A 16813-nucleotide genomic window follows, 5' to 3' on the forward strand; every position below is an offset into this window, starting at 1 on the left:
TAGTTTGTTTTGCATGATGGAGTGTCATAAAGCCTGCTATTAGAGCAATAAAGATAAAAGATATGTTTCTATCATTTCTCTATTATACTAGATTCACTTAAAGCATCTTCTTCAACATTTATTAAAATCACACTACTCTTGTTTAGAAATTTCAATTGGGTTTCCATATCCAGGATCAACAGTTTGACTTGTACTCCAAGACCCCTTTTAGTTGCCTGTGCTGGTGCTTCTATTTCCACTGTAGGCATTTCTCTGCAATGCAGAAGACTCGGATTTGATCCCTGGGTTGGGAAAGTCCCCTGGAGAAGGGAATGGCAACCCACTCCAGTATTCTTGCCTACAGAATCCCATGGACAGAGGAGCCTGGCAGACTATAGTCTATGGGGTTGCAAAGAGTCGGACACGACTGAGCAACTAACACTTTCACTAACACCTCTAAACCTTTCATGTGATCCTTTCTCCCAGCTTCCAGTGGTAAATCTTTTTAATTCACTCATTCTTATTTGCATGTATTCAAAAAATGTGTTGAACACGTCCTATTACATATCAGGATCTCACCTAGCCATAAAGAATGCAAAGGTAAACAAGATACAGAAGATCCTGGTCTTCATGGATCTTTTGTTTTCTGTAAAATTGTTCATCACACTGTTAAAGTATTGCTAAAGTTCCCCTTTTTCAGGGAACACTGCCAAAGAAAGAAGCCCCACTCATAACAGCCTGTCATTCCTTAGCTATTGCGTCTTCTCCACATTTGGGCATCTTGCCTGCTAAACTGTAATGTTGTGCAAACAGCCTTTCGCATGTGTTTCCTGTCCACTCTCCCACCCTGTTCTCCTTAAAGGTGAGGACTGTGTCTGCTGTTTCTCTTCCGTCAAATTGCATAACCTATAAGACGGGGTTCCCTTTAACTCTTGTTGACTGATTAATAAAGCTATTAGAGAAAATATGATGTTTTGAGAACCCACATATACCAGCAGTTTCTGTATTTTGGCACAGTCATTTCCTTAATTTTTTTTTTAATTTTGTTTTGTTTTTCAGCTTAATATTCTTGTTCTTTCATATTTTTAGATGCAGCCCGACAGGCCACTCATGATCATGAGGTAATTAACTTTCTGTCTCCATTGTGTGTATGTGTGTACATGTGATATACGTATATAATGATGATGCTGTTGGAAATGCTATTGGACTGTTTTTTAATGAATGGCAGAGCATTTTCTGTCCTGTAATTAGGATTGAATTAGTTGCCTTTAGCTTAAGGATTCCTAGCATATGGCAGACACTTATGTCATGAGTCTGTTCTTAAACTAAAGCCCCTAACTCTAGTCCTTTCTTGTGGTCCAAGAATTTTACTGGCTTTAAATGCTGAAGATGGCTGGAATCTGGAGTGATGTATAGAAATGGGGACCAACTAAAAGCTATAACTTGACCATAGTTTATCATCACCAGATACTATAGTCTAACTCTCAGAAAGCTGTTATTTAGGAAATCCAGCATTTAGTTAAAATGCACTATTCAGCTTACAGCATCTGCAGAGCACAAGTGACAATATCTTGATTTCTGTGCCTTCTTTCTTCCCTGGCACATGTTTGTTTACTGGTCTTCACCCCCCCCCCCCATTTGATTCAGTTTCAGCAATAGGATTTTGATCTGTGTTCCCATATAGGATTGAGACCTAAGTGTGTTGGCTGTGTTGCATAGAGAGCTTTAAATATATATTTAGCCTATGGTTAATATATGATTGTACAAAAATAAAATGTGTGGTATTTTCGTGCATGAAAATGTTCAGTGACTCCTCATTGCTTACCAAATCACATTCAAACTCAGCAACCAGGGTTTTCTGTAATTAAGTGCCAATTTCCCTTTCCAAATAACCTAACTCCTATATGTCTCTCTTGTCAAGCTTTTTATTTTGTATTGGGGCGTAGCTAAATAACAGTGTTGTGATGGTTTTAGGTGAACAGCGAAGGAGATTCAGCCCTACATACACAAGTGTCCTTCTCCCCCAGACGCCCCTCCCCTCCAGGCTGCCACTCACTGCCATATAGTAGTTCCTTGTTGGTTATCTGTTTTAAATATAGCAGTATGTACATGTCCATTCCAAACTCCCAAACTGTCCATGTATATCTTACGTACTTAAAAAATACCGACTGTCCTCTAAGTGCCCTGTCCTTTCCTGCCTCATGCCTGTGCTCATATTCTTCCTTTCATGAGCATACTTTCTTTCCCTCACTCTTTTTTTTTATCACCCTCTAGTATCATCCAATTTTGCCTCCAAATTCTAGTCATCCATCAAACCCTATTTCAAGTTCCATTTTCTCCTTCAAGCTTTTCCTGTTTCCTCCAACTTCCCTTAAACCTCACGGCTCTCTATATGTCTTTTATGCATTTAGCTGGTCTGGCTAAGGTGCCAGAGTTACTCAAATGCTTCTGTCATTAACACTTTTGGATTATAATCTCTGTGAAGGCATGTGTGGTCTATTTTCCATTCTGTACCCATCCACATACCATCTAGCATTATGCTCTTGTATGGAGGAGTTCTTCCACAAATACTCATTTGTTTTTATACAAAACCCATTTGTTGAAATAACAGTGGAAACTTACACAAAAAGAATTTTCTGATGCACTCTTTTGCATGCACTTGGTTTTTCACTAAATCAAGGAAATCACTTCTTCAAAATAATAACTTATTTATTGTGGAGTTGTAGTTCTCATACCTAATTTGGTATTAGTTACCTTCGAAATGTAGAGAAAACTTTTAGATTCACAATTCAAGTAGATTTATCACCATCCATGAATTATAAAGTGAGAAGCATGGTAAATATGAACATTTTATTTTTCATATAAATCCTATATAAATGTAGTTATATATGACTTCTCTGTGTTCCAATTAGGATGAATTTTTTTTGCTTGAGAAACTGTATGTACACTATATGCTTTAAAGCATAATTGAATTGTGTTGTAAGTTTTCTATACTGCCAGATACTTGTATAATTACTCATTGCCCACCAATATCATAAATTTTCTAAACTTCTTTTTTCCCTATTAAGCATCCTTTATAGCTTCTGTATCCTTAATAGTTACAAAAGAGAGTATGGACAGTAAAATCTTAGATCTCACATTTTCTAGTCAATGACTGACTGACTCCTTTCATCAATATGGATTTTGCTGGCCAAACCATATGTGGCATTTTTTGCCTCTAATAAAGTTAATAGTTGTAATAAGAAAAGATTTAGTAGACTTAGTCAGTCACAGAAGCTGCTGCTGCTGATTTGAGAAATTAAGCATTTTAATAAAATATGTTATTTTAGTATGATAGGACTTTCTGCAGCATATGAAAAGGAATAAGTCTCTTTGTGATTTTCCTGTTTCAGGATTAGACACATGTAAAACCAAAGAAGAGGAGGGAGTAGGTGGAAAGCCAGCAGTAGTTTCTCAAATATGTATACACTAGGCTTTATAAACCTGTCTGGTGTATGCCCAGGTCAGGATAAAGCTCTCTTAGTAAGGTTGTTGACTTAATTAATGTCATTCACTTTATCAGGTTTGTTTTGTTTTGTTTTGTTTTTCATTGAATAACATCCTACTAAACTGTTAACTTCAAAACAGTTGCAATTTGAAAAACTGGTTTGACAGTTTTTAAACACAGCCACACATAACTTCTTAGTATAATAAGAGTTAAGAAAAATAAGAAAGCACTATGAGTGGGGGGAAAAAAAAAGCCACAGAAGCCCCATGGAAAGGAGCAACTGAATCAGACCTTAAAGATGACTTGGGTTTTGTGGGGGCATTACATATATATACATATATATCTTTGGATAAAGTGGCCTGAACTGAGTTATGAGGAAGTTTAATAAAAGAGCAAGTATCTTGTAACGTGCCTAAAACATCACATTTCTAAATACATGCTTATTTCCTTTTTCTTATCCTGTTAGGAATAAAATGGCAAATGCCATAAAACAGTTTTCGAGCTCACATCAAAATTACTAAGACCTCAGAAATCCTCTCACCTGACCCCCTCATTTTGCCAGTGAGGAAAATGACTTGCCTAAGATAGGAGAGAATGTCCCAGAATCACTTACTGAATTGGTTAGAGGCAGAATTGTGACTGAAACCCAGGCGTCTGTAGCCCAGGCTTATTAAGGTCTCTTGGCAGTGCCCGCCAAACTATATGGAATAAACAGTGTTGCAAGCCTGGCTGCCTCTGGTGTCAGCAAAATTTGTTGCCACTTGAGACAGAAATGACTTGATTTGTATATATGTAGTAAAGAAACTATTGTATTCCTTAATGGAACTTAGACTCCTAAGACATTGTTACCAAGGTAGATACTGGGGAGCCCTGTTAGAGCTCAGGATATGCTGACCTGAAAGCCATTCAGGCCATTCTGCATACCAGTGGGGCACTTCAGCCTGGTACACAATATTGAGAGCATTCCTTAAAGTAAAGGGCACTTGAGAGAAGCATATCACTCCATGAGATTCTGGCCCTGAGCCTAGATCACAGCAAAATAGTTTCAGTTCAAAAGGCCTCTGTTCTCTTACCTTCCACTCAATATACAGAATGAAAACCAAAGTGAAGAGTATTCTTGCTCCTCTCAAATCAGAAGCCAGCCTGCTAGACCCAGGAGTCAGCTAGTGTTACTCTCAAGAAAGTGTCTAAATCTCATGTGAGGACTAAGATAGAAACAATAATTTTGTTTCTCCTTTAATTTATGAAAAATGACAAAATGACACTCAGCCTGAACAAATTAGACCCTTTCAATGATGAGGTAATGAAATCCTTATGATTTTAATCCCTTGAGTGATCCTTGGAGCAGCTTAAGTATATCTGAGCCCCCAAGAGGATCCTCTTCAATGCCGAGTAATGTACTCAGTAATGGAAGAGTGCTGATGGTTTTTATGATGACTCTTCAGTTAAGTAGAATTTCTCTCTTGGCCTTTCAGAGACTGAACAGTTTCGTTTAATTGCTGTGGTGTTTCTTATTTTGTACTCTTAAGAATTTGTACCAAGAGGCAGTGTGTTAATGCACTTATGTGGTGCTATCCTCTGCCCTTATGTAGTTAGCTTGGTCTGGACTGCTCTGTCAAGGAAGAAAACAGAATTACCTGTCTGAGCAGAATCTAAGCCTTGGAGAGGGCTCTTGGTACCATGGTAATGGGAACCAGGCATCCCCACCGACCCATCTGACTGGCAAATATTCAGACCTATAGCTAAGTAAATTGATCTCACACGACTGAAACGACTTAGCAGCAGCAAGCCAGTACAGTTAAGTAAGAGACTGAACAGGATGGGATGATAAAATTATAAGCCTTTATCTAAAGTCATTTGTGGATTTATATCTGTTATGTCTTATACAGTAACAGAGTTAAAGCATATGGTAAGCCAGCAGGGTTGAGAGAAAGCCACTGTGAAATATATCTAGGATCTCTTCTGGAACCAGTCTTTCTTACCCATACATTAATTCTCTTTGAGATCCACCAAGAACTGGCTAGAGGCAGAGCTTTGCCTGTGAAACTGGGGCCTTCAGTGATAATTCTGTTGTTTGTTTTTAAATCTTTCTGGAAAACTTCACTTTCTTTCTTTAAGAGGTAGAAGGGCAAAAATTAAGTGCTCTGAAAGTTTCTTCAGGTAAATACATAGTTTTTCAGACTTTCAGCCTACTAGATGTTTCTCTTAATGAGCTGCCCTTGGCCGGCGGGTCACATAGCCCAACCCTCCATAACAAGGCAGGCACCGATACGAAAACAGGAGCCTGGCTGTCAGAGTTCCCTCATAGGCTGTTAACTGCTTAGCCTTTCTGCTGGGCACCAAATCATATTTGTGTTCAAAGATAAAAGACTAGTGGTGGCAAGAGTAGGAAATATACATTCTATCTCTGGCACTAAATGTGTTTTTATAGGAATGATTTCTAGACTTTTTAAACTGTTCTTTATGTTATAAAGGTTTTGAAATCCTCAGATTTCACTAGCAATTTCTTCAGTACTCATTTCCCACTGTTTTCTTTACCATCTTATATTATCCAAGATTTTAAACACTGCCAAGACACTTACAATTTATATTCTTAATGTTTTCAACTTTAAATTCATTGTAGAAATTGCTGCTAAAGCATTTTGAAATATTGACTTTATTCACAAGGATCATTGTGGAATATGTTTTGCAGTGGTTTTGTGAGACTTTTATTTTTAATGGCTTATTGGTGAATTAATTTTAGGTTTATTATTTTTTCTCTCACATAATCCTTGGCATTCTCATATTTAGAGCCTAGTTATTACTGACTTTTTGGTTTTGTTTGTTTTTCCTGGGTCCGAAGAAAGTCTGAAAGATCCCGTTATAGACTGCCTTTGTAAATAAGGAGAAGTAAAAGTAGACGTCCTAATGGAATACCATTATTATTGCTCGTGGCTGGCAAATCTCTGCTTAAAATTCTTATTGTCCACTCTGCAAAGTTAGATTGCATCATCCTATCTCAGAGAGCACTTTATATGCATAACCAAGAGAAGCAACAGAAAAATCACCCAGAAATTTTTTCTCTATACCTACCTCTTAGATGAAAAGTTATGACCAACCTAGAATTGTGGTGTTGGAGAAGACTCTTGACAGTCCCTTGAACAGCAAGGAGATCCAACCAGTCCATCCTAAAGGAAATCAGTCCTGAATATTCATTTGAAGGACTAATGCTGAAGCTGCAATACTTTAGCCACCTGATGTGAAGAACTGACTTATTTGAAAAGTCCCTGATGCTGGGAAAGATTGAAGGTGGGAGGAGAGGGGGACGACGGGATGAGATGGTTGGATGGCATCACCAACTTAGTGGACATGAGTTTGAGCAAGCTCCGGGAGCTGGTGATAGACAGGGAGGCCTAACATGCCGCAGTCCATGGGGTTTCAGAGTCAGACATGACTGAGCGACTAAACTGAACTGAATGATACCTACCTCAGTCACTTTCTCCCTTTCTCTGTTGACTATTCAGAACACAGAGCTAAGAAATGGTTTCCAACATCTCTATTAGGGAAATTTATGTAGGTTTGTTTTAAGGTTTCATTGCACAGCAGTTGTCACCTGAGAGACCTGAATACTTAACATGCTTGAGCTCTGTGAAAGTTTGGTTCCAAAGGAAAGGTGAATACATTTTCTTCACAGTCTCACCTAGACTGACTGACTGCTGCTCATCTTACTATTTCTTTAAGGAAAACATGACCATTGTGCCTTCAGGCACTACTATTTAATTTAGCTTAAGAATTAACTGTTTTGTTACTCTTGATTCACAGAAAGAAGCAGAAGTAAAGGAACGGTCTGTTTTTGACATCCCTATATTTACAGAGGAATTCCTGAACCACAGCAAAGGTGATTACCAAAGGATCGTATTGTGTTCCTCACATCTGTGACAGGGGATTTAGTTGTCAGGAGAAATTAATTGCTCAAAAGCAATGGTAGTGATACTCCCGACCCTGGGACTGGTCTGGAAGAAGAAAGTTGCTTCTATTTCACTCTCTATTAAAAATAGCTACTCAGAGACCAGTGAGGAAAGCTCAGCCAGTGTTGTCAAAGCAGCTTTAGTCTCTGAATCAGAGGAAATAAATATACATCACTAATTCAGTTGCTTTCAGGCTCTTAGCCAAGAACCCTTTGTACAAATGAAAGCTTGCATGGATATCCAAAATATAAAATAAATAAGAGCAAAGCTGACCCCACTGCAATAAAGCTTTGGACCCACAGCTGTGCTTACCCAATCTCCCAGGATCCCCCGTGAAACCCCTCAGGCTTCTCATAGCATGGCTTTAAACAAACCAAACAAACAAACACTGGGAATTGCAGCTGTTCCTTGCAGCCTTAAGTATAGAATATGACCAGCTTTAAGAATTAAAATAACTCTGGAGAGCCAGGCGTTTTATTGCTGAAATTGCTATCAGAAAGGCCATAATGAGACTAGGGACAGGAGGAGGGGTAGCTAATTAGAGACAGCTAAGCAGAACTTCTAGAAGAGTCACTGGGACTCCTCAGAGACACTGTGTTACCTGTGTTTTGGGGGGCTTGCGTCCTCAGCTCGGGAGGCAGAGCTCCGTCAGCTTCGCAAATCCAACATGGAATTTGAAGAGAGGAACGCGGCCCTGCAAAAGCACGTGGAGAGCATGCGCACAGCGGTAGAGAAGCTGGAGGTGGACGTGATCCAGGAGCGCAGCCGCAACACCGTCTTACAGCAGCACTTGGAGACCCTGCGGCAGGTGCTGACCAGCAGCTTCGCCAGCATGCCCTTGCCTGGTAACATCATCCCCACCTGAGTCCTGTAAAGCGGTGGGGGCTGGGGAGGTGCTGCATATGTTGGCCTTGGTGTGGTGAGGCTGAAGTCTCCCTTCAAGGGGAAGACCAATAAACTCCGAGGTCGTTTCCTCAGAGTTTTCTGTAGGTAATGTAATAGAATCTTAGTATTGGTTAAAATCTGGAGGAGGGCATGGCAACCCACTTCAGTACTCTTGCCTGGAGAATCCCCACGGACAGAGGAGCCTGGTGGGCTCTAGTCCGTCCAGTCGCAAAGAGTCAGATACGACTGAGCCATTAAGCACAGCACATCCCATTGGTTAAAATCATCCAAAATTTCAGACTCTCTGCTCAGTTAAATTTTTCTTCAATTATATTTTAACATAATCTACTTTCTACTAAGTTTAATTTGATTTTCAGAATAGTGGAAACTGTGTAATAAATCCTCAGTAGAGCACTTTTCTTTTTTTAAATTGTGCTATAATTGATGTATAACATTGTGTTAATTTCCAGTGTACATCATTATGATTCTATATCTGTATATGCTGTGAAATGATCACCCAAGTCTAGTTACCATGTGCCCCCATGTGTGCATGCACACCAAGTCACTTCAGGCGTGTCCTACTCTTTGCAACCCTGTGGGCTGTAGCCCTCCAAGCTCCTCTGTCCATGGGATTTCCCAAACAAGAATACTGGAGTGGGTTGCCATTGCTTTCCTCCAGGGGATCTTCACAACCCAGGGATTGAACTCTTAGCTCTCCTGCATCGGTAGGTGGGTTCTTTGCTGCTAATGCTACCTGGGAAGCCTGTACCACCTTACAAAGTTGCAAACAAATTTTTTTTCTTGTGATGAGAACTTTCAAGATACACTTTCTTGGCAGCTTTCAAGTACATAGTACAATACTGTTGACCACAGTCACCATACTGCACACTCCACCCCCATGACTTAATTTATTTCATAACAGGACATTTTTATTTCTTGATCCCCTCTCCCATGTCACCTGTTCGCCCAGAGCACTTTTCCAGAGCATATAAATGTGCTGGCTTTGTGATACTGTCTTAATGGGAAGGAAAAGAAATACTAATATTTCTTATATATGTTTTCATGTTGAAAATAGTCACAGCAGATCTAAGAGAGTCCTTAACCTCTTTTATGCAACTACTCCTATATGCTGTGCAGCAATAGCAGTCCATCTGTTTATTTAGAGTATGTGGGTTAATTTCATTTCTTTGAGGTCTGAAAGTCTCTCCTCTGAAATTAAAATCTTCTCTGTGGAGCAGACACCATTAGAGTCAAGTTTCTTTGCTGTGGAATCACTGATCTGTGTTACTATTGAACTGAATGGGGAAGCTTTTCTTACTTTCTCTTATCTCACTTCAGGAAGTGGAGAGACACCTACAGTGGACACTATCGACTCCTATATGAACAGACTGCACAGTATTATTTTAGCTAATCCCCAAGACAATGAAAACTTCATAGCTACAGTTCGAGAAGTTGTGAACAGGCTTGATCGTTAGGGAATGGTGAGTGCTCACTGACTTGATTCGTACATGCCAGCACATCATCAAAACTAAGATGGCATTAGACCTTATTAATACTACTAAAATCCTGGAATGACATTGAATAAATGAGTTGGAGGCTTAAGATTCCTGTTGCTTGGTTGCTAAATGAAGTAAATAGTGTTGGAAAACTGAATCAAGATAATTTTTCCTCATGCATGCCTCCATGTGGCTTAATGGAAAGAGCATGATTTTTGTGGTTGGATCTCAATTCTAGCTTTGTCACTTATTAAGTCGTATTCTTAGGTATTAGTTTCCCAAAGGGTTTTGAAGGTTGAGTGAGAAATTTAAAGGAAATAACCCCGCAAACAACACATTGGACAAAACAAGTATCACTTAATTGTTAAGCTTCCTTTTCCCTGTAAATTTAACGATAATTCACAATAGTCAGTGAGACATTATATGTGTACAAGCCTATGTAAGTAAGCTTTTCATTTACCACTCAATATCAGAGTAACAGTTGTGTGTTAAATGTTAATGTGGACTAAACTTACAGTGAAACAGTTAATGCCTTGATTGAATATGTTAAAAAATATATAAACTCTCAATAAGTGAAAGGAGAGAAACAAGAAAATAAACTTTTTAAAAATATATTCAACAAATGACTTGTAATATGTTTTACATCCTTTTAGAAGAGAAAAAATACATTTCCAAAGGGGTCCTGCCTTTATAAACTTTTTGGTACTCATGGTCAGTCATCAGTATCATTTCTTAAATGGAACTGGTTATTTTTTCACTCAGATTCCTAGAGATAGAGTACCCTTTAGTTTGTCATTCCACAATTGACAGCCCTTTGGTCTGTCAGTTAAATTGTTCCATCCCTGCAGACATACAAACTATGTGGAAATCTTAGGGTTGAACCATACAGTGAATGGCCATATATGGATGCTAAAACAAGAGTGGATGGCAAGATACACTCTTTAGCAAGGTTGGTCATGGATTTATATCTTTATTTATTTGTCTTGCAGGTAAATGAGCATACTCATATACATGTTCATATTCTAACATGGTCTGGACCTTGAGCAACATGTGCAAGAAAAAATAAAACCTATAATTCTTTATCTAACGAGGTTGTGTCTGCCCGCAGAGACGAAAGCAGTCGTCTCTATCCTTCTTGGCCACGAGCTCCAATAGTATCTGTACAGGGCGATTCGTCATACTTTCGCCCAGTCGTGCTCTGATGGGGAAAGGATTACTGTCCTTCTAGTGCGTAGCCAGATGGAACGGACCATACTTCTAAGAGATGACTGGACTCCCTACAGAATAAAGAAATGGCATTACTGCTGCTGTTTATGAAGGGAACAGCTTGTAAATCTAGGCCTGGGATTTTCAGGAGCTCATCATCCTTCTCATTTTCACACAGGGTTTTCAATTAGCACTCTGGTAGTCTTGAAAAGAGGTGGGAGAAACAGTGTGGAGAACTGTGGAAGAACACAGTAACTGATAACATGATGTCTCCTCACATAGGTATAGGGCAGTTGTGAGTTTTGAGCCAAAAATGGTTTTCCATTTTGAGCATTTGGCCAGTAAGGCTTTCCTAAAGTTTTACCCATCTTAAGGATATAAACTGTCATATCTGCTTTCTGAGGTGTCTTTGAAAACCTAGAACATTATCATTATCCTTGATTTAACCTACAAATATTTTCCCTTAAAAGAAAGAGTAGCTGAAAATCTGAACGGTTTTGTTACTACAGATTCTTACAATCTAGCCACGTAAACATAACTGAGAATAGTTAGTTCTCCACACGCTCTGAAACTGTCAAATGAAACAGTTATAAAGACTGTGATTAATTCTAGCTTGGCCTCATTATACAAATATGTACAGACAACTAGGCCTGATGTCCCCAGCATTCATGGTGCAATTAATTACTCTGACATGGGCTTGGCAAAGTTTTCTTCCTTTGTCAGGAGCCAGTGAGTGAAAGGAAGCGAATGGTCTGTGGTTTTAGAGGAGCATATTAGAGCTGGAAGGGGCCTTTAGAAATTCCATCATTGTACATACGATGAAACTGAGTCCCAGAGAGGTGAGATGTCTTGCCTAAAAATACCTAAGTTTTAGGCAAGTGCAGATTCTAGAACTAGAACACATGTATCTAAATGTAATTGAGTTTCTAGAACATTGATACAAGGAGGTAGGGATGGGTGTCAAGGGAGAGCACTAAAAAAATCTTAGAATGAAAGCAGTAAGATAAATGGGGGGTCATTAGGAAAAAATTACAATCCAGCAATTATAATGTAAAATTTTGTTCAGCCATTTTGTAATTATTTTTTATAGATATACAATGGAAGAATTACCCCAGCTGTCATCTTTCTTTGTGGCTAACTTATACTTAGAAAAAGTGGAGCTGAGAGGAAGCCATGGGGGTGATTTCACATGGAGAGGTGACTACTGTATATATCAAAAGCCATATGTTGCTTGATTTCAGTTGAATGAAATGATAAATAGTTACCTGTTTGAGGATTGGAAAGAAAACAACTTTTTTATGTGATTGCATTTTTATCAATGTAAGAATTTATTCATCTTATGCACATAAGTACTTTCCTACACATGCAGGGAGCCTTAGATTTATACTTAAAGAAAGTTGGTTTGATTGACCAGGACCAAAGTGCTCATTTTTCATCATCGAATTTGTCCCTGATACTTGGTTTTCTGTGTTTGGCTGGCAATTTTCCAACCTCCCCATTGTGGCTGAACTGGAGCAGGGCCACACTTGTCATTGAAATGTCTAAAATGCCTCAGTGAGGTTGGCTGCTTGCAGCTTTGTGAGCTCCTTGGTTTACATACACCCTGCTATTCACCTTAACCCTTTTGAAAATAGAGCATCGCAGTATTTTCACCAAAAATCTGAACCCTTTCTGATCCATGCTTACCTTTTTGCTATCTTTTTTCATTTTTTTTCCTCCCAGTTCTACAGGTCTTAGAGCTCCAGGATGTTCTGTAAGTGGTTTTACTTGTTCAGAATGAGAAGCCATCCATGGAAATTTGAGTTGAGTGGAGGCAGAGAGGGCGTACAGATTATTATGCTTGTGAAAGAACCGTCAGTTATGAGGTACATGCCTTCACCCCAGGAAGCCATGTGAGGGAGCAGCAAAAGGAACATGTATGTGAACTTCCTATGGAATTGTCCTTGTGAAGCTTTGACCGTGTGCAAGTCTTCAGTCTCCTATCATCTCTACTTCTGTTCAAGTGGGTCTGCGTATATTCTGCTGACTAGACACCCCTGAGAGAGGCACCTTTTGCAGCAGAAAGGAAGCCTTCTCATTGTTCTGCTTCATTCAGATTGGACTCTTTTACCAGTGGCTCTGTGGTTTTTATCAGTTTTCCTACCTAGCTGTCACTTCTTTTTTTAATGCTTTGGGGGGTTGATTTTTTTTATATTTTCTTCACCCCACCAAGTTAGATGTCTCCATTTTCTGACCTCTGGGCTTTGTTGCTCAGCAGGGCTCTGAAGGAGAGTTTCTCTCACTGGACAGGCCCAATCTTCTCCCATCATTGTCCTGCTGTGACTCCAAAGAAAGGAGCTTCTTGTTGACAGTGTCCTGTGGAGCGAGGCTGTGTCTCATACCCCGCACAGCGCTCAGTGGGTGCCAGCCCTTGTCGTGGAGGCTTTGTGATTGCTGCCCTGAAGGAGAGCACTCTTTCCTCCCCTCTTGGTACTGCCTGCTGTTTTCTAAGCATCGCTCCTGCACGTACCCTGTGTCCCGGGCCCAGCAAGGCTCTTCTGTTCCCATCTGTTGGCAGTGACTTGTGGAATATTTTTGCTGAGGGAAAGGTCATTGGTAAACAGGACAGAACGAGAAAAGTAGTTTCTCACTTGATATTGAAAAAGATCCTAAAGTTTCTTATAAGCAAAAACAGAGGAAATCCCTGTGTGCTTGAGGTGTACTGAGTCATGGATACGGGTGGCAGAAATGTCATCAGAATACTGCCAGCTGACAGAAGAGAACACGGAGGAATTCTCCATCCTTCGTCTTTCTTCTCTAATCATAACTGCAGAGTCTGTGTCAAAGGTACAGGCTTTCCTTCCTTCTGCCCTCTTCTGATTTAAAAAAAAAAAAAAGCAAAAGGGAAGAGAAGTTTCTGATTTTCACCTCAGGGTTTGGTTTTGTTGTATTATGTGTCGATGCTGTGGAGCACAAGGCTGGTGGTTGCAGCTGAGATCTTTGGAACCAAAGCAGGGCACGCTGAGCCCACTGTCCAGGCACCACGCCACCAAGGGCAGGTGGAAGTGTGGCCCCCTCACGGTATGCTTACAGGCCAGGGTGCAAGCCAAACACCCCCATCATGTTGCTGCACCCTCCTGTCTTCTCAGCATCTCCTCCCCTGATTTCTTTCTTAACCCGAAGGAAACAAAACAACAGCAAAAAAGCAACCTTGTTAGAAGGTCTTACGTGAACACACATCAAATTTTCATGTAATGAAGCCATACATGTACCACCTTGGCTGTCTTTTAGAATAACAGCCCATCATTATCTCTATAAACTTGCCAACTCACCTGCTCTTCTGTGTTTTCCTGCTCTGACTGGCCATTCCTGGCTCTTCTCTCAGACACCCTGCCTGCTCAGTTCAAGCTGGAATGCACTGTCTGTGGCAGAAGGACAGCCAAGCCAGTTCTGGAGTTTGTGTCTGCCTTCTGCCAAATACTTTGTCTCCTTTCTTCCTCCTCATATTTCTCTCTGTCTCGCCTTTGTGTTAGTTTTGCACAGCATTATTAGCAGTGCTGTGCACCAGGAAAGGCTGTAATAGGTCCAGAGCTTCTCCTTAGTCTGGATAGATTACCTGACACTGACTTGAGAGACATCCATATTCGAGAATGCATGAGATCTCAAGAAAGCTGGCAGTTTGAAAGCATTTTCACAAAATAGCAACCTGCTTCTGACATGCTGGCCCTCCCAGCAGCTACACCTGACTCACTGGTGGCTGGAATTCAACTGCCACAAGAAGGTTCCATGAAGCGGGTCTGCCTTGCCTTCTCTCTCCTCTGTGCCCAGCCAGGAAGGGAGTGAGTGAGCTCAGAGGCTGACAGAACACCTAATTCACATTTCCCAGTAAACTTGTAGATATTATTGCACTAACATGTTCTTCTCAAGAAATAAGTTGTTGCCTATTCAGTGTTACAGATTTCTTTCTTTTTATTAAAACACAAAGAGCAGCTGAGGAAAATGAGACAGATTCTGACATAATGAAATTTTAGAAGAAAAATGTGTACGTGTGTTTGAAACTGTTGAAATGCCAAGTTTTCTGTAAAAGTGTTTTTGTAATTAAACTTTTAGATTTTGCTTTTTTTTAAGAAGTCAATATGCTTGCTTGATGTTTGCCTCATTAAAAACTTTTCTATGTTGAATCCACTTGATTCAGTTTTACCTGCATTGCCTTCTTATCTTAAAGACTTTGTCAACTCTACATTAATCATTGTCTGTTACACTTTTAAAATGCTAACATTTCATTTTACTAATTGCTTATGCAAAATGTGTCTTAGCCTGTTTGAGGGTTCAATTCTCTTAATGTATGCTATAAGAATACAGTGAATTATAATTCATTTTAATGTGGCAATAGTATTCTGGAGGCAACTTGAAAGAAGTCTCCTGTTCTTAAAGTCAGTGACTTCAGCCCCCTTGATAGGAGACCTAAAGACAGTCTTCCTTTTGACTGAAGAGAGAAATTTTCCTTAAATACTTGCTTTTAAAAGTAACCACTACTTCATTAGTCGAAATCTGTTTTAAAGGTAATTTGTCACCTACTTCCACCATGCTTTTATTTATTTTTTTTTTATTAGTTGGAGGCTAATTACTTCACAACATTTCAGTGGGTTTTGTCATACAATTGATATGATGAATCAGCCATAGAGTTACACGTATTTCCCATCCCGATCCCCCCTCCCACCTCCCTCTCCACCCTATTCCTCTGGGTCTTCCTAGTGCACCATGCTTTTAAAATTCTAGGGGTGAGCGCTCCTGGCTTCCAAAGCCTGCTGCCCTCCGAGTAGCTAGTTATGTGGCATTGGGCAAGACTTGCTTTGCTCCCAGTTTCCTCATCTGACATGCCTCAGCTCTCTTACACTTGTCAGAAAGACAGAGTTGGGTGATGTATTGACTGTACTTTGGCGTCTATGAAGAATCTTAAATGAATGCCAGGAATTATTGAGGCAACTCAGTTAGGGTCAGACTTGACTATATTTACCAGAAACTCAAATCAGCAAAAGCTTAAATAAGACACATCTCTCTCACTGAAAAGTATTCCAAAGGTAGGCAATCCAAGACCAGTATAGGGGCTCCTGTCTGCACCGCAAGAAGGTTCCTTCCTCAAGGTCACTTCATGGTCAAAATCAGCCACTTGACCATCAGCCATCATTTGAAATTCCTGGCAGCTTAAAGGAAGAAAAAGGGCAAGGACAAAATGGGCAAACTCAGCTGAGTCAGCATCCTTTAAAGAGTCTTCCTGGAAACCACACAATGCTTCCAGAACAGTCATGTGACAACAGCTAGCTATGGGAGGCCAAGGAATGTTATCTTTCCTCAGACATTACTGCCTCCATTAATAGACAGGTTTTAGTCGGCAAGGAAGGAGAAAATAAATACAAAGTAGGCAACTGAGTTAATTACATGACTCATGTGACTGTATGTATATGCATAGGCCAGCCCAGACTCTAAGGCCAGCCCTGCTCTGCTAGTGAGCAAGATGCACTATCCTGTCTTTGCCTCTTGGCCATCATGAATGACCGTGTATTTCGTTGGTACTTCCCCCCGCTTCAACAGCCAAAAGGCTGACAACCAGATTAAAACAGGGTAAGCATTTTCCTGTTGCCACCTTGGTTCATCCCTTGCCTCTCAACAGCTGGTGGCCAGTCTTGTCTGGTAAAAGTCAACATAAACAGGTGGCAGTATTTCCTCCAGTTGTTTGTTCCCTTTCTCTAACTGCTCAGCATATGCTGGATTAAAACAACAACAGGATAATCTTTCCCTGCGGGTGGGGAGATTGAAGTATTGCTTGGCAGAAA

General features: G+C 40.1%; 1 protein-coding gene across 6 annotated transcripts in view; it reads left to right on the plus strand.

Moving 5' to 3' along the window:
• Positions 1–15333, plus strand: part of HMG20A (high mobility group 20A) — a 66914-nt gene extending 51581 nt beyond the window's left edge. The window contains exons 6-10 of one of the 6 annotated variants that reach the window (XR_010659092.1): positions 1069–1100; positions 7268–7343; positions 8043–8221; positions 9637–9779; positions 12723–15333. Coding sequence is in view for 4 of the 6 variants with exons in the window: in XM_065906017.1 (XP_065762089.1) it covers positions 1069–1100; positions 7268–7343; positions 8043–8258; positions 9637–9773 (461 nt within the window). In the remaining 2 variants the exon portion in view is untranslated. The other 5 variants (XR_010659093.1, XM_065906017.1, XM_065906018.1 and 2 more) reach the window with 5 other exon arrangements.
• The last annotated feature ends 1480 nt before the right edge of the window (positions 15334–16813 follow it).

The sequence above is a fragment of the Muntiacus reevesi genome, chromosome 15 (assembly GCF_963930625.1).
Source record: "Muntiacus reevesi chromosome 15, mMunRee1.1, whole genome shotgun sequence".
Taxonomy (NCBI): domain Eukaryota; kingdom Metazoa; phylum Chordata; class Mammalia; order Artiodactyla; family Cervidae; genus Muntiacus; species Muntiacus reevesi.